The sequence below is a fragment of the Lycorma delicatula genome, chromosome 6, assembly GCF_047948215.1.
Source record: "Lycorma delicatula isolate Av1 chromosome 6, ASM4794821v1, whole genome shotgun sequence".
Taxonomy (NCBI): Eukaryota; Metazoa; Arthropoda; class Insecta; order Hemiptera; family Fulgoridae; genus Lycorma; species Lycorma delicatula.
In genome coordinates this window covers 61,639,213-61,665,376 of record NC_134460.1, presented here as the reverse complement: position 1 = coordinate 61,665,376, position 26,164 = coordinate 61,639,213, and the positions used below count along the sequence as shown (strand labels likewise).

The 26,164-nt window shown below is 28.7% G+C and overlaps 2 protein-coding genes across 2 annotated transcripts in view; one reads left to right on the top strand and one right to left on the bottom strand.

The window, feature by feature from the left end:
• Yip1d1 (Yip1 domain-containing 1) overlaps positions 1-26,164 on the top strand; it is a 586,067-nt gene that overhangs the window by 68,811 nt on the left and 491,092 nt on the right. The gene's annotated exons all lie outside the window — the stretch shown is intronic.
• The window catches only part of LOC142326511 (uncharacterized), an 82,378-nt gene that overhangs the window by 24,302 nt on the left and 31,912 nt on the right, over positions 1-26,164 (bottom strand). The window contains exons 5-6 of the mRNA XM_075369088.1: positions 24,322-24,520; positions 20,728-20,935 (exon numbers count right to left, since the gene is read on the bottom strand). Coding sequence (XP_075225203.1) covers positions 20,728-20,935; positions 24,322-24,520 — 407 coding nt within the window. The remainder of the gene's footprint in view (positions 1-20,727; positions 20,936-24,321; positions 24,521-26,164) is intronic.

Below are 26,164 nucleotides of genomic sequence, written 5' to 3'. Positions count from 1 at the left end.
TGTTTAAACTGCGGGATCACTGATCATCAGCGGAAGGACTGTCAAGCGAAGGCCAAGTGTCGTTCCTGTAATGTGCGGAGGCACTCGTTCGGGGCCCGTGGCTATAGAACAACGCACAAGGCATGAGAGCCCGCGCTTGCGCTTCGAGGCTTAGGGTTGGTACAGCCCCGTTCATGAGGGATGGAATGCTCAGGTGCCCACCTTCAAAGATTGAACGGGGACTGCCTGGGGCACCGTATGATGGGGAGGAAAGACCATTGTTCTGGTAGGGGATCCCCTTCAGGGTCTCTTATTTGAGGCAAGGCAGTGGCTGACCGGAGCCCCGGCGGGAGATCCCTTTTGGGGTGTCCTCACTTGAGGCATGGCACTTGTAAGACCGTAGTCTCGGTGAGGGTATCCATTATGAGAGGGATGCACACCCTTATTAGAGGTGTGGCACTAAAGACCGAGTCCCGGCTGTCTGGGTGGGGACGGCATAGCTGGGCCCAGGGTTCCTACCGAGGTGGGTTGAGGCGATGGCACCCCTCGGAGCTGTGTTCAGGCTTAAGTGCGGATCCGGTTCTGTGGGGCGGGGAAAAAAATGAAGGGGAAAAATATAAATAATTTTGCATATTAAAAATATAAACACTAATCATTATTGTCAAATTACTTATAATTTTGTAACAGAATATTTTGAAATATCCCCACTATCAGCTTTCCTTACTTTTAAGGGAACACTTCAGTACCGTCTCCCTGCATTGCGGTAAACAACTCGCTCGTAAAATATTTTGGCAATATGATCTCCTTCCTACGTAGATTTTCTTTTTCTTTATAGGATGTGTACGGGAAATAGATTCCCTGTTAGGCAGACACAACTTTGATAGATACTGAGGTTGGGGTAGAGAAAAAAACCATTTTCAACATCGTATGGGCACTAACGCCAGCATCCCTCTTGTGCTAAAATATAAGAGGTAGTAAAAACAGCTCGCTAGATTTTTACTCCCACTATCCACCAGATTATAAATTAGCCAAAGGTTTTTTACGTTTAGAATATGAAGGTAAAAGCATGAAAAACACCCCAACCCTTCCACACAATAAAATTCTCTCTTCGCTTGAGTTTCTTCTGCTTACAAAGATGTTACAGGCACAGTTAAAATTAAATTTCTTAGGTAGGAAATCTTATCTTATCTATAAGTTTGAATTTTTGTTCTTTCAGATTGTTATTACAAATTATTTTTATCTCGAGGATCTTGTCTAACTTTATTTAGATTTCATTTGAAATTTTTTAATATCTTGGTATTTCAAACAACCATCTGCATACCATATATGATCTACCAAACATTGAATTTGTAATGCTAACTCAATGTGATATTAGATCATTGTTTCTTGAGAAAAATATTTTTATTACAGTGCTATTCTAACATCCAACATCCATCATATAAAAAATGTTTAATTAATAAACTAATTTTAATTAATGAAAATTACTTTCATGTGTTATTAAAATTTAAAAAGGTAATTAATGGCTGTGATATTATGGCTTATAATTTACTGAATCGTAGGTTTTAATAATTCTAGGGATTTACAGACAATCCTTCACGTCTCATAAAATGGTAAAATTTTTAATAATGGTATTGACACCTTTTTAAAAATATGTGTATTTTTGATTTTTCTGTCAGTTCAATTTCTTTAATTCGTTTACAAATTTCCATCCTCATAAAAGAAATGAACGGTAGTAATTTACTTTATGTAATTTTGCAAATGATACCGTAATGTTTTTATAATATATATTATTATAATGTTTATAATATTCAGGTAAAAGTTTTGTATATCTGTTTATTTTGTGGTACATTAGGGTACTATAACATAAATTCGTTACGTGTTGTTCTTGTCATCGTCTTTGTTATAATCCAGGTCTGTAAATCATAAAAGAGATGATTTTCATCATTTCCATGAGTTGAATTAGATAAATTAAATAATGAATTATGGTACAGTCAAATTTGAATTTTTTTTAAATCTACTGTGAAATATTCGTTCGTAATTTTGTGGGAAAATATTCTGTGAAGATACACAGAAAAGAAATAAGTTTGTTTCGTATTAGATTAATAAGAAACATTTTTAAAGAAAAGAAAGAAGGAATTTTTAAGATGAATAAAGAAAATTTCATCTTACAACAATTAACAGTGAAGAAGGTATTGTTTTTTTATCTCCTACTTTTTGAATTTCTTTTCTACGTTTTTACTTCCTTGTACGAAGTATAGAAAGTATTGTAATGGCGAAAAATTTTGTTTATCAGATTGCAACGGAAATATTCATTTTGAGCATCCCTGAATCCATTTTGACTAATTTCGGCCTGACGTCTGTACGTTCATACGTATGTATGTATCTATCTCGCATAACTCAAAAATGATTAGCCGTAGGATGTTGTAATTTTGGTTTTAGGACTGTTGTAAGATCTAGTTGTGCTTCTCTCTTTTGATTGCAATCGACTGGACCAAAAATGTCCAAAATCCAAAACATTTTATTTTGGACTTTTTCTCAACCGTAGTAATAAGCCCTCGTTAAAAGCTCTTCAACATTATATACTTATTTTCATTGGTTCCAGAGTTATAGCCAAATCAAATTTTATTTAATGAAATATTTGGATCTTACAAGGGGAAGACATCGGTTTGAATTCGACTTTAACTTTTGTTTAATTTAAATGTATTGATTTATTTATAATCATTAAATTCTGATTGTAAAAAAAGTTTACAGTAAATGATAAATAATTCAATAATAACAACAAAAAATTATGAACAAAGATCAGAAGCTATTAGTGAAATAAAATTCTATGTACTTCTAATTTTAATATGCGTACAAGGAAGCTATGTGGTGTCCACATTAGATTTTTTTTTTTAATGAAAAATCATAGAAAATTTTAAATGTATTGAAGTCTTAAAATCTATTTTAATAGTTAGCCACTATAGTTTTTCATCATATTAAAATCTGGTTCCTTAAACTCATTATTTACGCAAGACATTTAGGTGCTTCTAATTCTGTTTCATTAAGTTGTCTAAATTATTATTGGATGAATAATTTAAAAATTTACTAAGATTACTAAGTTAAAGAAAAATTATTCTGGAAAACAGGTAATCGTTTCTTAAAAAGAAAATTGCATATCAAAATCAACGTTAAAATCGTCAAATTGATCAAAACGACTTTAACTAATTTTAGATCTCCGTTCTGGACCAAGTGCTTAGATTCACAATAGCAAAGAACCGGTTGGATTTTAAAATCTTTTTTAAATATGAACTTGTGATGTTAACAAAGAATCATATGAATGATAATTATTTTACAGGTTAAATTTCTACAAATTATCTCTATAACGATTTAGTATACAAATGTACGTCGCTGCATATCCGTAAAATTTTATTCATAAATTTTTCCTGCATGTAAACAAAATCAGTCACTGATAGACATTTAAGATATTGTAGTGTATATTTGTTTCATATAAAACAATTAGGATACATTTTCAATGTTTCAATAATTTTATACATATCTGTGGTAAGAATTCAGATTAATAATAGGCAAAAAATAAGCAGCAATTTTTATAAAATACGTTTACGGATTTGCTTATTAATACATTGTTAAAAGTAAAAAATTAAACACTTAAAATTAGGTACTTATTGTATAAAATAAGAGAATAAATTTTAAGCAGAAATACTGACAATAAATTAAATTTGAGTACTAGTGATTGGTTGTTTTGAGGTGCAATGTAGAAAGTTCATTATCTTCTTCATTTATTATGTAAAATAATTATTAATATTAGCATTTCCCTTCTTTTTATCAATTTTACTAGAATACTTTTCTAAATAATACAAAAATATTTTTTTTATAAATTTGCAAATACAAAAATATTTTTTTAAAAATTAAAAAAAAATTATCATCATATTTACTCTTCCGCAGATATTTTCTGTGCTAAACTTTTGGGATCATGATAGCTGCCATTTTCTTTTAGATTGTCTAATTTTTATTCTTTCCTAAGTTCACTTTTCAGTACTTTGTACCACTTCTTCCACTATTTTAACCAATTCTTCTTCTTTCATTTTACATCTGGAACAACTAGCTTTTTTACTATTTCATGTTCTGATTAAGGTTCCTACTAGTTATCTAAGGTACTAGTTAAGGTATTAGTTATCTCTCTACATTAGTTCTTTATTTTTCTTATTTTTTAATTTATTCTTTAATCTTTTCTAGTTTCCTTTGATTTTTTGTTCTACTAGATGCTTCTTTAGGTATTTTTATTATTGTTTTTATCTTGTTTTCACCTTTAACATATTCTTTTAAAATGCTACTTAAATATTTGTACTGTATTTCTTATTCAGTTGTTTCTTCTTTTATGTACATATTTATAGGCTGTATTACCTTCATAGCCTACAGGCTATATATATTACCTTCTGTTCTCATTATTTCAGTATTCCTAACAAGAATTTCACTCAATTTTCTGTCGTAGCTTCTTTTATTTTTGAAATCGTCTCTTAAAAAGAACCTTTTCATTTAGTTAAATTTTTACAATTTATTTTTTCTCTTCGTACATCGATTCCTTTATCTTCTAGAACATTTTTTATTGTATTTTGACCACTCATAACAATCAAGATTGTTGATAGGCAGAACTCCTCTTACGTTACCTCTTTTCAAAATTAAACCACTGAATTTGAGCTTCTCTATTTTCTTAACTGTTGTCTGATAGAATTTTTTACGTAATCCTTTGTCTTTGAAATTTACACTTTGGGCTCTTGATTTTAATATTAATATTTATGCCATTGGAAACTATTAAATACTTAAAACAATCGACTCTAAACTTTTACTTTCTGAACTTTCGCATTTAATTACTAACCAATCTGTTACCCTAATGGTGAATCAAAAACATATTTCTTTATATCCTTTTATCAGTCACAGTATAAATTATATGCTTAGACTCATTACTATTTGTACATAGTAAAAACAACTTTTATACTACATCCAGTCAGAATAAATAATAAATATTATCTTAAAAATAAAAACAAAACATTAATATCGGTACTACTCTGATAATTATTGCTAACAGTAATAAATACATATTTACTTTGTTAGATTGTTTTTTTTTTTTTATAAATGTTTGCCTCATTAATAAATCAAAAACATATTTATTTACTTTACTGTTGATTAACTTGCTTTTACTAATTATATATGCATCCAAAAATAAAGAATGATATATATATATGTATGTATTTTTTAGGCTGTAAAATTTAAAAACTTTACAAAATTATAACTAGAATTTTTTAACTACACTACAACAGTATATTTTAAATTATAATTACATATGTTTTTTACAAATTATTTCTTTATTTCTTTTATAAATATATTTGTGTATAATTAGCCATTAAAATGTCCATTGCAAAACTTAATTACTACGGCATATTACGAATATTAATGAAGGCAACATGAGGAATTCTAATTTTTGTATATTTAAGCAAATTAGTCATTGGAATTTGTAAATTTATGAATGAATATGTTAAATTTTATCATTTCCATGTACATTCAATTGTAAAATAAAAAGAAATAAGGATAAAAAATGAAATATTTTACAGTTATTTAAATTCCTAAATTTATAATTGACGCTTTAATAAATTTTGTATAATTTTTTACTCGTTTTTCTTTTACAGTATTATTTCATCCCCTCTGAATAGATAGACTATCAGGTTTGTGGAAGAGTACAATTAGTGGTGACATTAATCAGTGACATTTTCAGAATATTCCAATTTTAAAAATAGTAATAATTTTAGATTATCACTTCATTTTTGTCTTCTAGGTATTCAAGTTAAAAAAAATCCGTTTCGGCACGCCGGAAGGCGGAGGTAGATTTCATTGGTGCTATGTTGGGGATTAAAAAGATTTCCATCTTAAAAGTTAAGAAAAACTACAAATTTACTCAATACGACATTGGTTGTATGTTTAACATACGACAAGCCCCATTTTTTTACAATTCCAGCAACATTTTGATAATCCCATGCGGGATTACGAAAAGGGGTTTAAGGGTTGGTCATATCAAAAATTGTTTCATATTTAGAGGATTAAAATTCATTTTAAACCGATTCAATACTTTGCCTATTAAGGGAGATATGATTTTTTTCTTCGAAACCCAATATTTTCCACCCCCTGGGCCAGTGGTTGGTGATATCAAAAAACTTTACGTAGATCAGTTTTAGGCCCTTATGCAAAGAATTGTAGGCACTTTAAACGAATTCGATATTTTACTTAAGAAAGTTATATTGATTTTTTTTTCGAAAAAAAAATTCCCCCATTTCCATTTCTTGGTCTGAAATTGCCCATTAGCAAACTCGACTGAGATTTTGGGTCGTTATATTTTGTGTATCAATTTGAAAGTGATAGTTGTCAATTGATTGACAGCGATTTTGACAGTTACAATGTGCCAAAATGAGTTTTTTTACTTCAAATTCGTGTTCTCCGACCCCAAAAACCCTTATATACGTTATTTTTGAAGTTTTGTGATGAAACATGCAAGCGCTATATCGTCACGACTTGAAAATAACCTAAAACCCATGTTAAATCCCCTTTAAAATTCAAGTGGAGTGGGGGATGACCTTTTTCGAACGGAAAGGGTTCATCAACGCGCAAAAATTTTGTTTTTGAGAGTACTTTTAAATCAGGGGGTCCAAGTTTTTCTACAAAAATGTTGCCCTATTTGGACCACTCTAATATATATATATATATATATATATATATATATATGAACTTTTTTTGAACTGACTGTGGTTTTAAGGTCTGGCGAATATACGTTGAAATTTTCCGGAAGTCCAGTTATGGTATCCATTACAATAGGTTGCTTTCTTTTGAAATCTACTTAATAATACTGACTCAATTACGGACGGTATAAGGATTTAATTTCAATTTGTTTTTACTTATACATTACAGCAATGTGCTATTAAGTTACATAAAAAACACAACTTTTAAAGCTTCATTGAATAATTTCTCATAGTAATTATTTTTTTCAGACGGCTAATGACTTCTGTTATTACATCTATCCCCCACTCTCAATATATAAATAATTGCGTGAAATACACTTATTGTGTACAGTTGAATGGTATGTTTCTTTAGTTGGGCTAGCATATACTTATTTTACTATTATCCACAAAAAGCACTTCCCACTCTTCCGTGATTTCTGTTGCAGAATCATCATTCATTATCTATAATTGTTAATCACTAGTTCATTGGAAATTATTTCAGTGAAGATGTCTCACTTCCTTGAAATATTTTGCAATATTTTTGTGTTAAAAGATTTCTAATTGTTATGTCAGTCTTCCTTTTGAGAGGAAAAAAGATTGACTGTGTTACTAAATCAAATTTGCCCCTTATTTATTTTAGTAAGTTCAGTGTAACCTTTCTTCTCTCTCCAGCCGTTGTTGAACTATAATTATGGGAAAATTAAATCCCACACTCCATCAATACATCTATTAATGTGTGTCTGCGTGAATATATATGAGTGTATTTGGGTGGACTTATAGAAATGCAGTATATTTTAACATACATGACATGTATTTGAATAAACTGTCACGTACAAACAATTAATTTGCTGTAGCATTAAACCGAATGGGAAAAGTTTTTATTTTTATAATTTGCTTAACCCTGTGAACAGTTGCTTTTTTATTTCAACAGTGCGCCATTGTCTTTCTATCTGTTGGAACGAAAGATATAGTTATCTAAAGTTAAAATTTAGACCTCTTTTTAATATTTTCTGTTGCTTTTTCTCATCTTGCAAATTTATTTCGGGTACAGAAATATTTCTTAATATTTATCCCTAAAATATTTCCTTATATGCGTACAGTTACGTTATCTTATTCTGATTATTTAAATTATTTTTTTTCCAATCTCTGCATTGAAATTTGGAAAGAATTTTAATAGATATATCTTTTAATTGGATCTTTACTTTACAATAGTTCCTTTTGAAGGAACTCACAGTAAGCTTTGTAAGAAATTACGAAAATAAGACAAATTTAATGGAATAGTTATTCAAGTTTTTCAGACATCTAGAACCAGGAAGGAAGGCTTTACTAATTACAGTACAGTATACTCGTGTTTATTTTCTCATGTAAGGTAACTTTTTACTTGATTAAACTTGTATTCGCCTAAAATTTGTAACTCAAAAATATATAATATTATTGCAGGGAAGGGTAAATTCCTTCCTATGTTGTTTGCAATGTAAATTTGTAATGTAGAAATTTATTAATAATATAGATTTATTACTTATTTACTTCACAAATATTCATTTTTCAAATTTGTACAATTACGCTCATGGTAGTTAAGAACGATGGTATTGAAGAAATTGGTCTCTTATATTTAGCTTTCAAATCATTTCAGTATAATATGAAAATAGATTTTTTTTACTAAGGTAAAACAATGTATCTATTCCATTAAAAATGTAGACTGTAGTTTTTTGTGTTGTAATTTATTTTTCGTTAAAGGAGATTAATATACGTTTGAAAAATATTTTCAAATAATGTTTAAAACTGAATTTATTGTTGATATCTTTGTGACGATGAGAAAAACATATTTGTCAAAAACGAAATAATCTTCTTCCCTGTTCCTTTCTTCTTCATTAAATATTTTCTTTATTGTTATATATTATATTGCACAACTTCTCAAAACAACTAATAAAATAATTATTATCATACTTTGAAAAAAATTAAGTGAATAGGTTTCAAAATAATATGTCAAAATCTCTTTATAGATAGACTGTACCACGAAGTTCTCCCGAAACTTTCATAAAAATAATGGAAAAAGTACTGTAAACATATGTCCTAAAATGCTTCGTTTGTTAGTTACGGCTAGTGAAAGGTTTCGCTCGTTTTTTAGCTAAACCGCTGAAATGAGGTCGGACCAAAATTTTTAGGACGTTAGAATGATTTCTTATAAATTTTGACCTGAAAAGTTGAATAAAATAGGTTCCAGTCCAATATCTGCAGTAGTTTTAGTGAAGTTTGGGGTGAAAAACCAATAAATTGTGATAAAAAAATCATGTGTTTTTATGTTTGACGTACAGTAACTTTGTTAAATGTAAAAACTATAAAACTAAAAATATAAATAAACTAAAACTATAAATAAAAATTGTAGAAAATTAATTTTTGAAAAAAATAGGGTAAGATAAGTTGAACAAAAAAACAAATAAAAAAAAATTTTATTCAGAGTACATACATTACTACATTTGTCAGAAAAGTACTTTTTTAATGTTAACGAAAACCAAATTCTTTTTATTGATGATATGAACATTTTTAAAAACAAAATTACTTTTAAGAAAATCTGTTGAAAAATTAAAAAAAAAAAAATGAAAATTACACATCGGTTGTAAAATAAACTAAATAAATGATAGTTGACAGAAATTAAATGATAAATAACAGAAATACAATAAGTTATTTTAAAAATTATCTCAAAGTTGATAGTGAAGTAACAGCTGATCAACAATGCACAACATTACGTTAATGTTTAAATCATTCTGTAAGGTACATTAAATGTATTGGGCGCTATGAAATCTGCTGTTAGTAAAGTTTTTCTGCGAATTTTAGATTTAACGTGATCATTTTCCCATTGAAGTAATATACGTATTTACAACAGAGGAATCCGCTGTTATGGTATACATTTTGGGTATATGTAATGATAATGTTATCAGTACAATATGCTGTAGAAGAATATGCAATACGTTTTTCAATCGCAGGATTCCAGATCCCAAAACAGTTTACGCGATCTTCGAGTATCTGATTCACTACCAAGTATTCGTATCAGCTAAGAACCATCTATGCAGCACGACGCTGTTATTGATTAAATTATTATCGATGCAGTTCAGCGCAGTCTAGATGTTAGTACAAGACGTCTTTTTAAGCGGATTGGAGTTTCGCATTCGATGCTTTGGACAATTAAACAAAACAAGTTTTATTCTTAACATAAACAGCCATTAAAACATCTACACCCAAGAGACGGTCCGAATTGACTGAATTTCTGCAATATTGGAATACACTGTAATATGTAAATAAGATTTTCCTCTAGGGCTGAAACGGAAAATATACTCCCAGCACGATGTGGTGCCCCTCCCTTTTCTCTTTTGTCGTTTTAACTTACTTAAATCATCATTTCCCTGAGAAATGGATCGGTCGTGGAGGCACACGTTCCTGTTAAACAAGATCGCCGTACTTATTGCCTTTAGGTTTTTGCGTCTAGAGATGGATGAAAAATTTTGTATACAAAAATACATATGGATATGGCTGAGCAACTTAAGAACAGCCCTGCAGAACAAAAAGGAGTAACAAAAGCAGTACAAAAGCATTCCAAGAAACACATTGGAAAATCGCTGGCACATTTTTGAACATTTATTATAAAATGGTATGTATTTTATACACTTTGGACTAGTGTTTTGTTCATAATTAAATTCTCTATAATCTTTTTAAAAAGTTTTATTTGTTTATTTGCTATTTAATTAAGTTATTCTACGTCAGATATAAAAAAAACAGGGTTTGTTTATCTCAATTTATTGGTTATCACCCTAGATTTCTCAAAAACTACTACCGATATGGTTCTGGGACCTATTTTATTCGATTTTCAAGTCAAAAAACATTAAAAGTCACTAATTCTTCACCTTATTTACCGTCCTAAAAACTTCAGTACGACCTCATTTCACCGCGGTAGCTAAAATCGGAGCGAAAGTTTTCACTAGCAATAACTCGCAAACGAAGCATTTTAGGACAAATGTTTAAGTGTATTTTTTTCAATATTTTTATGAGTAGAAAAGGTTATGAAAGTCTCGGGAGAATTTCATGATACCTTTTTATAATACGCTAAGGAAAGACGACAGTTGTGCACCATTTATAAGACGCCATCTACACAAACCCCCCATAAATGCGGTATTACTGAACAGGAAATTACCACTCGGGTGTGAATCTAATAGATTTAAGACGAAGATGAAAGTGGAAAAGTGTTGAAAGTGCAAAACGTTAGTTCAAATTAAAATTGTTTGACTGGCCCATTAATGCGTCATATCGCCACCGTCCGGTTACTGCAATAAAATCGGAATCAGCTGGCCTCCGTAGTACAAGTGGTAGTGTCTCAGTCTTTCATCCTGTGGTCCTGGGTTCGAATCCCGGTCAGGCATGGCAGTTTCACACGCTATGAAAGATTATCATTCATATCATCCTCTGAAATAGTACTTAACGGTGATCCCGAAGGTTAAAAAAAACGAATCAGCTGTTTTGTAGCAGCTGTATTTTTTATTTTTTTTAATGTGTACATTTTTATGTGAAATTTCAATCATTGTACATTCTTTTCCTATGTTTAGAACTAAATTATTACTGCTGTTAACGTGTTTTTTTAATAAAATTTTTAACACATCTGTCGCAAAGTTACATAAAATGATCTGAGGTATTTCTTTGCGAAATTTTTTCACGGGTCCGCTTGTATACTATAATTTAAAACCATAATTGTATTATATTTATTCCATTGTTCGGAATCTATTTAAAATTCTATTTGTTTTGTGTATGTTATACATACACAAAACCTCAAGGACTGTTTTTATCCTTACTCAATATATTACCACTGGTCATTTCATTTTATTTAAAAAGAGCCCTTTGTATTCCAATCAAATTGCCAACTCGGTAGGGGATTGTGCTTAAATACATTCTACTTTAAGGTAGCTTTAATTAAAGGTTTGGCAATAAGGTTATTTTAATTAAAGGTGGCGTATTAATTTGCTGCTTTGCACTTTCTATACCTATCTTTGCTAAGGTTATCGCCTCTTGAAATAGAAAAGACACCAGATTACATTATTTTCTTTTATAGTAAAAGTCTTATTTTTGTAATCACAATAATCTCTGATGCACAGTGAATCATTTTTAAGGTCGAAAATCTCCAATTTCGAGAAATTGAAATTCTGATTTGCTGTGTTTTATTCGACTCTGTATAGAAAAAGGGTAACCACTTTATTCGTTCCTAATAAATTAGTGTGGGATGTATGTAATTTAAGAAAATATTTATGTCACTTCCCAAAGGGATTCATGCAGTTAATTCAAACGCTTAGAAACGGTTGCAGTAACTGTAACGGTTGCATTACTTAACATGCAAATACAAATTTTTCCTTTGTGACAGTTAAAATAATCCTATTTTTTCTCAGTTAGACTTTTACTGACCTAAAAAATTTGATTCAGGTATTCTGAAAATGTAAAAAAATATTGTTTTAGAAAATTTAATGTACCGTTTTACAAAATATTTACTTTTTTTTTGCGTAATTCCTATCCGACTCTGACCTCCAATTCTAATTTTGATGAGGGGGTCGAACTAGATACCTTAAAAGGGTAAAAGAATATTTGTTAAACCAAAGATATAGAACATTTTGTTCATTGAATTCTGAATTTGAACCATTCATAAATATTATAAGACTGTTGTGTTTAACAATCATTTAGATATCATGATAAAATTTAACCAGTTACAATTTATTTTTTCTTTAACCTCTTTAATATATATATGTAAATTATGAAAGCCGTGATGTCGTCTGTTCCGATAAACAGAGATCAAGAATTATTAATAAATCAATATATTTAAAAACAAAAGTTAAAAAAAAAATGTATATGAAGTCTGCTTCGAATCGATGCGTGCATGAACCGATACGTTCTCATTTACATCGCATCACTACTTGAGCGACGTGTAAAAAATTAATATATAAACTAATATCAAATGCTGATACGGATACCACAAAAAGAAATGATGCACTATGGTGTCCATCAAAATGTAATTGTGTAACTGTCCACTTTATTAAAAAATTAGAGGATTGTATCTCACTATTAAATGAAATAAGTTTAAATGAAGTGCAGCAAAATATGCTTATATGTAATTTAATAGGTATACAAGGAAATCATGTGGTGTCCACATCAGATTTTTTTAATTAAAACATAAAATCTACTTAAAAAATGCAATCAAATTTAATCATTTTACTTTTAAACTTTTCTTTTATAAAAAGAAATCAATGAAAAATTTCTGTTGTGAACGTAATTATTTATTTTATGAAAGTACTTATTTTGAATAAAAAGCAGTATCATTGCACTTACGCTTGGATTAATGTTTCCATTTCGGTCGGAGTTAGCTCCAGTTTTGGGTCCAAACTTCTTCTGAAATCATATTCACTTATAACAAACTGGTTATTAGGATCGTGCGGTTTCATGAAATCTATAAGTCTCAATCCGTAGCGTGCAACCTGAGATATTTGATAAATTTCATTAAATAAATTTATTTAAAATATGAAAGTTATGATATTCGTTTAGCGGCTTAGTCATTAATATAAAATGGCAAATACAATTTAATGAATAAGAACATATAAAACGTTACGATGAACAAGAAATCCTTATCAAAGTCCTACATATTGAAGATAAAACAAAAGCAGTACGTGGAAAACTTAAGTTTGTAAGTAATTATATTCTGCAGTTAGGATACAATGTGATAAATTATTTATATTAATTTTAATTACTTAAATTGGATGTTTTTAACTACTTTTCTATAAATCATTATTTATTAATTATTGGAAGTCCTTTATTTCGTATTTAGTTTTACATTTTAATTACTACTGGAAAATGCACAATTTATATAAATAAGTATACTCACTGATTAAGTATTAATTAAACTATTTTGAGTATTTTATTTGCTGTTTTAACTAAGAAAAACGAAATAAAGTTTAAATAATAGTGTTTCCGTGTTTTGCATGTGTAACTATACGATAAATAAATAAGAGCATACGCACATTTCACGTATATAAAATCAGATTAATATTGTGTTTAATAAAGATTACAGATTAATAAAGAGTACACAGATTTATAGTAGTAAAGAAAAGGTCGGTAGGTGGGTTGAATATATTGAAGAGTAAATATGGAGGAAATGAATTAAGAAACTGGTGTTAAAGAGGAAGAAGAAGTAGAAGAGGACAAAAGGGAATATACAATACTTAGATCTGAATCTAATAGAGCATTAAAAAATTTGAATAGCAGAAAGGCTCCTGGGATTGACGGGATACCTGCAGAATTTCTGTGAAGTGGTGGTAAGGAAGCGATAGATAGATTATACAAAGTGGTGTGTAATACTTACGAAAAAGGGGAAGTTCCGTCAGACTTCAAAAAGAGTGTTATTTTCATGATATCAAACAAAGCAGGAGCAGATAAATGTGAAAAATACAGAACAATTAGCTTAACTACTCGCGCATCAAAAATCTTAACTAGAATTCTGTAAAAAAATTGAGAGGGTGGGAGAGGAGAGTGGAAGAAGTATCAAGAGAAGACCAATTTTGTTTTAGGAAAAGTATAAGGACAAGGGAAGCAATTTTAGATTAATAGCAGAAGGAAGATTAAAAAATACAAACCAACATACATAGCGTTTATAGACTTAGAAAAGACATTTGATAACGTAGATTGAAATAGATTGTTCACCATTTTAAAAAATTAAGGGTTGAATTATAGAAATTAAAAAAAAAGTCATTGGTATTTTACACTTTTGTAACTTTACACTAAGCGCGTAAAAACACAGACGCGTGCGCGCGCACACATACACACACACACATAAAAGTTGTGTATCTTTTTAAATAAAAAACGAATAACCGTGTATGACAATTAATTAATACTAAACGGTTACTATTTAAACTTCAGCTATTATTGGGCTAATGCGTAACAAATGATAACAAAACGAAAGAAACAAGTTGTTACCTACCATCGTAGTAATTATCATAAAATACTTATTATTATTATAATTTTTAATAACTGTTTTTCTACGCATTAGTTTTGATTATTTTGCTCAACTTCATCTACATAAACACTGAAAATTAGGAATAAACCTTTTTTTAACTATGAATAATAATAATTACAAAATAATTTAATAGTGCTAAAAAGAACAGTAATATCTTACCTTTCTTTTAATTTTAACTATTATAGCCACAATATTTTTTTCACAAGCCTTAGATACCATTTTTACCTTTCTTTTTGCAAATGCTAGTCTTTCACTGTCGTATCTTTCAGTCTGAAAAAATAAAAATAGATTAGAGGCTTTCATTCGGATTTGTGAAGAATTTTAAACTGTATTCCTGGAATACTTTTTACTTTTACATATAATTTCAATCATTATTTGAGATGTAATACAAAATTAGATACGTAACAGTAACAATTTTTTTGGCATTTTTATTTATGTTTTTATATTGATATTTATTTATTTGTTTTAGTTTCTGTTGTATTACATTCTCTTTCGAAGTTTTTTTACGGATATGTTTCATGCAAACCTCTCAGAAAGTGTACTCTTTAAGATTAATGATGGTGGTAATACAGTACACTGTATATATTTACCCGTAAATTAATGATACGACATACTGATGTATCTAGTATGTAATTCAACAGTATGTTGAATTCGTTGCAGAGGGATGTGGAAAACCAATCTAACCCTTGACTTTTTTATAATTAACTTGAAAACTAATGCTTGTTATTCTTGAGAATGGGTATAATATTTTCGGGAACGATTTACGATTCATATTAGGCAAATTGTAATACTTTGTCATCTTTTTCACTACAAATCCATATCTCTTGATATATTTTATACTAATAGTAATATTGATGTTCGGCAAATTAATTCATTGTGTTAAAAAGAAAACTCATTTATCATGTATAGGTCAGTTTTGTATTCTTTTTCTATTTTTATTTAAGCTGACTATGACAAATTGTTTTTCTGTCAATTAAAATTATTAATCGAGTAATAACAATATAATACAGTTCCTCTACCATCTTCATTAGATTTTATTTTATGTTTTATTATCTAAGGATCTGAGTGTGTACATTATCATATAAACCTTATAATAATTTTTATTTCCTTTTTTTACTGACCAACAGAATACCAGAATTTTATGATTTTATTATGCCGATTTTTATCATTTTCTCTAACAAACTGAACTGTATATAGATATATTATATCTAGGTAATTATTTATGTACAGATACATTATTTTCATGATTATTCTTCTTTTTTTTTGTTAATTATATTTAGACTAAAACTATTTTTATGTACGACTAAGAATTAATAATAAATGGAAGAAAACCGTCTGCTAATTTAATTCTTTTATAACAAATATGTATTATGAAAAATGTTTGATTCAACTACATTCGAATCATTGGTGAACATTTCAAGAGTTCTTCTCTTTGTCGAACAATTGCATAATTCCGTCTCTCTCTCACTCTCTCTCACTCAATATAATTAAAATAAAGCGTTTTATTTAAATAAGTGCCAGCATGGAATAAAATGACAACGCTGAACAGTCAGCCAGCAGGTCTTCTACATAATTATATAAAATATTTTTTCATAATAAATATATATATATATACACGTTTATTGTAGGTATTGTAAAATTACTATAAAGATGTAAATTTTAATATGGTGGAGATTACAACTTCATTAAAATTAACATTTTTTATATTTTCTTGTATTGTAAAAATTGAAAACTCTTTATCACATTGCATATTTATTTTTGAATTTACCACTTCAAAAACAAATATGCAATGTATTCAATGGGATCCTATTTTACACAAATGGCGCTTTATCCGTTAGGTTGTTTGTACATAATCACTAGACAGGAAATAGTATCTCCGAAAACTTACATTGATAACAGCTTTCAGTCAGAACACACCAAGAAATTCACTTTCTCTACACATCTAAGCATACTTGGTATAGATCTAACGAAGTCTAATCTATATTCCGATAGAGCATAATAGGAAAACAAAGGTCAAAGAAGAAAGGAAAAATAATAAAAATAATGGTCATCTAAAATAATCTTGTTTGAGGAAAAATCTATAAATTTTTACCGATAACGTGAACAGAAAAAAAATACCAAGAATATTGCGTAAACAAGCTTAGATATGAAGAAATAAAAATTGCTGTTTTCATATATAAAACTTAGAAACAACATACCAACGAAGGTTTTACCTTAAAAAAACATATCCTTTCCTAGAATTGTACATGTTCAATTATTAAACTGAATATAAACCTTTTAGCAGACAGCATGATAATATTTGCAATGAGATTTGAAAATTTTTGTAATTCGGTAAAGTAAGTAATTTAAAAAAAAATATGGCTAGATTATTATATTACAGGACTAAAATACTATTAAAGTTACTAAAGAATAAAAACAGAAAGAAATTAAAAATTTTATGCCGTTCATCTTTGGATCCACTGTCATGAACCCTGCTTTAGTTTGTAAATTAGCAATTTTCAATAAGTGATATTTCAAGCAATGTTTGATGAGAACCACTTTTCGATAACTGTTCTTATTTTTTTTAGATATAAGAGAGTAGTCTCAAATTGCATAAATCGTGTGATGAATAAAGCAAAGGTAAACTTTCCGTAAATTTTTTTTATTCAGTTTCATGCATTCACTCACGTAATATAATATTTAATCGTTGAATGTTTTATCCAGTAATTTAGCAATAGTAAACAATTAGATATACTTATGACAGTAAGTGTATCAAAAATGCAAAATTGCAAAATTGCAAAATTTCATGGCATACTGAATATATCAGTGAATGCGATTATTTAAAAGTATTATATTTCTAAATATTTTTTATATTTAGATTTCATTTTACAGCTTTTATACATTTTACATAAGTTTTATACATATTTTATATTATTTAATCAGTTGTTAAATGTTAATGAGGTTTTTTCATTAATTTTATTTTAATCTTACTTTATACTAGGTTTAATTTGTGACGTGATTCTCTATATATGAAACGAATAAATTCCGTATTGAAGAAATAACGGGTAGTTGTAATACCTTTCTAAATATAATACGCTAAGGAAAGACGACATTTGTGCACCATTTATAAAACGCCATCGACACAAACCCCCAAAAATATAGTATAGCTGGACAGAGAGTTACCCTCTGAGACAGAAAGTGACACTTTGTCACTTTCTTTTTCATCTTAAATTTATTTGATGCACACCCAGAGGGTAACTCTCTGTCCAGCTATACTATATTTTTGGGGGTTTGTGTCGATGGCGTTTTATAAATGGTGCACAAATGTCGTCTTTCCTTAGCGTATTATATTTAGAAAGGTATTACAACTACCCGTTATTTCTTCAATACGGAATTTATTCGTTTCATAAGTAGTGTTGAGAGTCTAAAAAAGATGAGATTCAAATTCTTTTCTCTGGCTCATTGGTGTATCCATTTGCCACCGACGCATAATCAGGCACACAATCAGAATCAGCTGAATCAGTTTTAAAAAATCAGTATTGTAGCAACTGTATTGTTAATTTTTTCTTATTTTCTGTATACTTTTTAATATAAAATTACATTAAATACATTAAATTTCAATAATAATTTCAATTATTATTGAAATTAACGTGATTTTTTTAAATATTTTTATAACATTTTTAACATATTTGTCGCATCAAAATTGAGGTACATAAAAAATAAACTGAGGCAATTTGCGAAATTTTTTCACGGATCCACATGTAATATTAAATACCTTTCAGTTCTATTTCATTTGGTAATATTAAAAAAGCTATTTCATTTGGAATCAGAATAAAAAAAAAAGTTATCGCTGATTTTGACTTTACTGCATTTATTCAGTAAAGAAATGAGTACAATTTACGGAAAGTGAGAGTTCAGTAGCAATATCCGTCAACCAGGTTGTGCTTACTCGACAAACAGTCAACTACAGCACAAAGTTAATGGAAGAATGTCCATTGCACCAGAGCCATTTCATTTCCTCTCAGTTTTGAAAGTTCATTTTATGTTGTATTAAAAGAGTGTAATGCATATAGGCCATTCGTAAAACCTCTTAAAATTAATATAAAAATATAAGTTTATTTTTTACAATATTAATTTTTTTAATTAAAACTAGAAACACTTTTTTATAAATAGTTTTATAATAACACGTTGATTTATTATTTATTACCATATTATCTTCGTCTGGTTGTAGTTCTATTTCATCTACAAATTGGCGGTAATTAACACCCATCTCATCGTAGAAGCGTTGCTCTACTGAAATTTGTTGATCATTGGTTAGAAGAATACCATTTGCTAATAAAACAGTTCTAAATTGACGTCTTGTTACATGTCCATTATTGTTCCTTTGTAAGACAATAAAAATAAAATCATAGAACAGAAATGTAGTATTAAAAATTAGACATATATTTACCAAAATTGATAAAAAAAGCAATTGTAAGGTTTCATTACAGTAAATTGAAGATTTATTTTAATATTTATATTAAAAAAAACAAGGACTACTATTGAAATTCGATTTCAAAATAGATTTCCTCTTAAAAATATATATATATATATATATATATATATATATATATAAAATCGACATTTTACAACAGCTAAAAGTATTTCTTCTTAGCGTAATTATATGGTATTAAGTTTCTCTTAATATATTCTTAGATAAAAAATTTGCTGGTAAATGGGTTGGACTTAGAGAGCCGGTAAATTGGCCACGTACATCTGCGAAACTCACTCTCATAAATTATTGTTAAGGGGATGGAATAAATGCGAATTATACAAACGAAAAGTAGACATACGTGATGGACTACCTCATTCTCAATGCTGCTGCCCTCATCAAGGAACGCGAAGTTATCATTAGGTTGGTGACAGAAAATGTAAGGAAACGTGTTGGAAAGTGCATCGATGTTAATGGTGGAAATTTTGAACATTTATTCAAATTCAAATGAATATTGATTTAAGGGATGGTCATAATGGATAATTCTGTTGAAATCTGGAAATCGACATTTTTTGCGATCACAATATTTCCTTTATTTCGTATAAGGAAGTAAAAAATGTGAAAAGTTGAATATTTTAGATTTTATCACTGAAAATACTTTAGGGAATCATTTTAAATATAGATTGAATATAAAATTCATTAAATGAATATATAATTTTCATGTATTGAACTTTAATCTAATTGCTTTGATTGACTGAGGGTGTAAATCAACTAAGAAAACAAGTGTTCGGGAAGTAAGCAGTTACAATTCCGGTTTAGAGAATCCCAATTATCAAAAATTTAAATATCTTTTGTTGTGCCCCTTTTAATATTATAAAAATACGTTTTCTTAGTTACTCATTCTGTGTTCATTGACAATTCAGTACATTGGTGCTGAACATAACTGATAAATTAGCTGTTATCTGACGATATTATTACAATAGCTTCTGACAAAAAACAGAATGATGCAATTTTATTTTTTTATTTTAAGACTCTCCAGTGCCATAATTATTATTCAGTTAATAAAATTATTGATGACGTAACATATACTGGTATTTTGAAGATCATATATTAATACTCAGCGTCTCACTAAGAAATGAAAGTAATATTATGGTATGTTGTACTGCTGAAAATAGAGAAAAATATTTCTCACAAATTCCGGTTCGAAAACTCCTTCTCGAATTATAGCTAAGGAAAACTTCTGCCCTCATCTCTTTGAAATGTTAAAAAATTAGACAACATTAAAATTCCTGCGCTATAATCTATGATGAAAGTTACCAAAAATAAAAAACTGGGTCCCAAAATATATTTCTCTCGAGTGAGATAAACTCGCACGCTTTTTTTTTGGATCGTGGTGTTATTGCTTACAATATTTTATCTCTGCTAAAATAAACATTTTACTATTACACTTTTGAAAATTCAGATACTTAAATTATCATATTAATAGTAATTATTAAACTTACTGATCCATATCACCGAATACTGAACGTAACTGTATTCTTCTTGCAAGAACTCTAATTTTAATTAGTGAAAGTATATCTTCACATTTATCTCGCTCATCTTGAGTTAATTTATTCCACATATTGCCGGTTCTTGGTATTGTCTTAAGCTCTTTACATGGGTACATAATTTCAGCTTCAGGATTTTTTTCTAAATCACGATTTATTGTTTCTGAAAGAAAAGATACAAATTCAAGTAAAATCAAATATTAATTTTAAAAATTCTAAAGGTGTAACCTGTTTAAAATTAAAAAAAAAATTAATTTAATTCTTATGTCATCTAATCATATTAAATATAGGGTGATTCAAAGAAACGGGAAATTAAAAAAAATTAAATAACGTTAATGAAAATTTTTTTTTAGAAAATGAATTTTATTTCATGTAATTGTACAAATGTTGCCATTTTAGGATACATACATTTTAGTTTATTTTTTAAAGATGACATCTTCCAGGTGACCTCCTCTTCTACGTAAACACTCACGAAGTCTCTTCGTTAAATTGTTCATGGTTTGACGTAACATCTCATCTGGAATTTCCGCAATTGCTTCTCGGATCTTTGCCTTCAGTTCTTCCGTTGTAGCAGGTCTACTGTGGAACACTGTGCTTTTAAGGTGACCCCACAAAAAGTAATCGCAAGCTGAGAGATCAGGCGATCTGGGAGGCCATCTAATGTCACCATTTCGTGAAATAACACGTTGTCCAAACAATCGGCGTACAGCTGTCATCGATATTCGTGCAGTATGTGGCGTTGTTCCGTCTTGTTGAAACTAGGCTGTGTTAAGAATCGGTGGAAATCTCTTTTGTTGTTCCACAACAAAGGTTTCAAGCTTGGCTACATAACGAGCCGACGTCACTGTAATCGCAAGACCGTTGTCATCCTCAAAAAAAAAATAAGGGCCTATAACACCGTAAGATGACATAGCACACCACACGGTCACTTTCTGGCTGTGCAACGGATGCTAGTGTAGCTGCGTAGGATTTTCTTGTGCCCAGTATCTGAAATTTTGCTTGTTAAGAAATCCACTGAGGTGGAAATGCGCTTCGTCTGACATCCATAGTTCGTGAACTGTGCTCATGTGTTCGTGAAGCATTACATTACAGAATTGTGCTCGCACAACTGCATCGTTCGATTTCACGGCGGATTGACCGATGTGGACTTCGTGTGACAGCATCTTGTAAAGCTTGAATATTCTGTAGTGTACGGATGGTTCGCTCATGGCCTGTAGGTTTCTTTTTCATTGCCAAACCAGTTTCCTCAAAATTGGATATCCATGTTTTAATTGCACGTGCTAATGGAACACGGTCGTGCCGTCCCAGATTAAAATGACGGCGAAATTCTCTATGCGCTCCCTCCACACTGTCATTGTTTTTGTAAAACGCTTTGATAGCAAATGCACGTTGCGCACCACTCCAAGGATCCATGACAACTAAATGGCAGGTTAGGTTAGCGAGGCTGGCGTCACTTATCAAGTGGTACCAATCGCCCACGGCTACCAACAGAACTTTCAAAATTTCCCGTTTCTTTGAATCACCCTTATATTAGAACATTTCCCTTAAAAATTGTTATTATTTGTGATGTTCTAATTAACTCATTTTTTATGAGAATTTTTCTTAATGTAAATATATTATTATATACTATTACAGAAATACCTCCCATTTTTTTGCAACACTGTAATATTTTTTAAGTCAACAATCTAAAAACATGTATTTTGGGATAGTGTTTTGTAACTTTGATAAAAATATTGAGAAATATTTGCTTGATTTATTATTTGTTTCAAATCCCTATTCAATATCCAGATAATTTAATCTTAATTAAGAAAGCATTGCTTGGAGTTGAAAACCTATTTTTGGTATACATTCGACAAAGAAAAAATTCCATTAATTCTAATACAAAAAAAAAAATTTGTTTACAATTATAGTTAAACATGTTACATAATAAATAAAGCATTATTTCAATGTATTCTCCAAAAAAATCATTTAATTCATTTTTATTATTTTTTTGAATAATTTTTAAAAATGTTTTATGTCCTTTTTACTCAAATATGAATTCTATTTGAATAATGAATGATTTATGAGTGTATTGAGACATATAGAACTGAAAAATAAGAAACATAACCGGAATGATTACCCCTTTTCATCTGAATTAAATGACGAAAAATGGGGATGATAATAAAATTGAGTCGTTTTAATTAACTAAAAATTTAATTAGATTAAGTCCTTTTTTACTTATTTTCTTATGAAATCAAATAAAAATTAAAAAAAAAAAGATTTAACTAATTATTTAAAATGTTTTGAGAATATTCATTGAAAAATAAATCTAAGTATTTTCTCTGCTTATTTTCTTTCTTATCATTTACGGATGTTAGAGCCTTTCCCAAAAGGTAGAAATAAAAATATAAAAAAAATTTGACAAAAAATAGAAAATTTAAAATCCGGTCCATCATTATTGCAATTTTTATGCAGTTAGACGTAATCTACATGCAAATAAAAATAAAATAAAATATCTACATGCAAATAAATATTGTCAGTTCAATGAAAATATATTTCATTTTTTTGTAAATAATATTTATACATTAATATTGTACAGGAGATTTTTTAAACTTTATACACTGATAAAAGTTAATTTAATTTACCCTGTAGATATGGACAGTAACAAACGATTTTGAGGAAATGTTTGAAGTGCATATATTAACTTGTAATTTGTAATGTAATTTTTTTTTAATATTGGAATTTAAAAATTTATGAACTTATACATTAAAGCGATAAATCAATATTAATTTTCTAAATTACTAAAATATTTATCTTAAAATTATTATTTTTTGCTAATTTATATTCTTAAAAGTCAAATTGAGTTGCAATGTATTTGCTGAGAAATAAATATGATAGATAATCAAAGGGTAAAAGTGTTTATAGAATATATCTTATTTCATATTAAAACCTAAAAAGTTAATTATCTTTTATTAACGAAAAAAGATGACGAACATGGGGATTTTCACCAACATTTTAGGCAGTGTGAAGACTCTTTCTGACACTCATTGTGAAGACATCTTTTTGTTTGTGAAGTCTTTCACACAGAATAAGTTAAAGGTATATTTCCTTGGTTTCCTTCTCTTTCTTATAGTTTTCACAGTTGTCAAATATACTATGTGTAAGTGACACTGCTTTGAATGGTGGTCTTCTCCCAGTACAGTCATTTTCATTAAACAGCCATTCCTTCTGATGAAAGTATCACACTTATCCGGCTGAATATCCTATGCATTTGAATAGGCTTGGAGTGGGAAAGAGATAAGTAGGTTTTCGTAGGATGCTTTACTTGGTAATGTACAAGCATTTAAATTTAAAAAAATTAAATTAAAGGTTGGAATTATACTATGATCGAAATTGAACTATTACTTCGTTATCGAATTCAACATGTTAATAAAAAATTAATACTTTTATTTTTATCAATAAAGGTAAGTAATATTTATGTATTTTAATTGATAAATTATCTCATTTGTTATAGGTTTCAGTCCTATTATTATTATTCTCTGTTAAATATTTAAAATACCAAAAACATACCTTGCTCAAAATTGCTTACAAAAGCTTTCCATAATATTCTAGTAGGATCACTACGTTCTCTGTAATAGTCCACAACCAAATCAATTTCTACAGGTGATAAATATATTCTTTTTGGTCCGTATTCACTAATACCGACGGCATCCAGACAACGTCTAAAAACAGATTCTGTAACGCGACCGCTGTTTAGTTTATCGAAATCCTGAAAATTATTTTATCATTTATATATATTAAAACTTGTAGACATTTATGCAGCACAAAATATTGTGAAACTAAATCTATTAATGTAAGCAGTTTTATCAATCGACATTGGATATATAATGTTTTTATTGATAGGGATGAAATTGGCTACATGTTGTGTAATTAACCGAAAATGACAAGAAAAGTGTAATTTCAATGTATATTACTTATTACCCTAAGTATTTGTTTCCTATAGGTACGTTTAAGCTATTTATTCATCCCCAACAGAAAATGGAAAAAGTAAGATTAAACGCATTATTGGACCTAAATACCAACACATTCTTTGCTTTAAGATTAAAACTGATTAAAAATTACAAAAAAAATTGTCATGTTTGATTAACTGGTAATAGATTAAGGGAGTTAATTTCTTATAACATGATGAATGAAAAAACACTTTTTTAAATCTACTATTCAACCATGATTTACCCATTAGCAAGCATATTGTTTTTAATTTATTAATTAAACTATAAAAATTTTTATTGATAATGTGAAAAATATCTAGGCTAAGTTTCAAGAAATTGAAAAAAATCATCTTTACAGGTTTTACTAAATTTGTTTTAAGAAAACACATATAAATTAAATATAGCAACAATATTTCTAGGAACGCAGAAATAAGTTCAAACAAAAATATTTTTATTTAAAAGTTAGTTTTTTTTTTGTCTTTTTGATTGTAATTCTTTAATTAGAATTAATAAAAAAAATAATTGACGTTACAGATTAATGAGACTTATTCTTCCAAAGGATGAATTCAAAACTAGTTCTCTTTGTTTTTTGTTTTTTTTTTCAGGTAAACTTACTATTGCAATCGCGTAATTGTAAACCCGAATTATGGTAACAGTAGTACTTAGTTAAAAGTTTAGGCAATTCATTAGATTATAAATTTTCGTGGGATGATTTAATGGATTTCGTTAGCAACATGATCAAATCGAATCCTTTGTTAAAAAACGTTTTAATCAGTCGCTTAGCTTAGTATCATTGTTTTTATTATTTATTATGCTGTGGTATTTTTAGTTAAAAACTAAATTCTGATTAAAAGTCCGAACTTTGTAACATTAAAATTAGTTACATCTTTCTTTTTTTTTGAGGCTGATCAATATTATTGAAAATATCACTCTTTAATAAATTAACATATTTTACCTAGCCATTCGTTTTTATTTATGAATGTTTCTTAGGAAGTTTTCCATAAAAAATTTATAAAAAGTAACAGTAGCATCACTCACATCAGTTCTTTTTTTTCACTTTACGCAATTAACGGCCTTATAAAACGGTTTTATTATTGAATTTCTATACTTTAATAAATTCCCTAACTATAATTAATAACCCTAACTATAATTAATAAATTTTCCAATCAGTTAATTAAAACAAAATATAAATAGCCATTAATGCACGTGTGAGAAATAAGTCAAAGACACCAACCTAAGCGAGTGTCGTACAAACTTCGCAAGAGTCCATTAATGACCATTATAGAGTGTTTAACCGTATTTTTTCTACGGCTGAGAAAATACAGGGATTATTGATTTAAGTCAATGATAAAATATATTGTTTACCGATTAATTTTTAAAAAATTTTCAAAAAATACATTAAACAAAACATTTCTGTGGCAGTA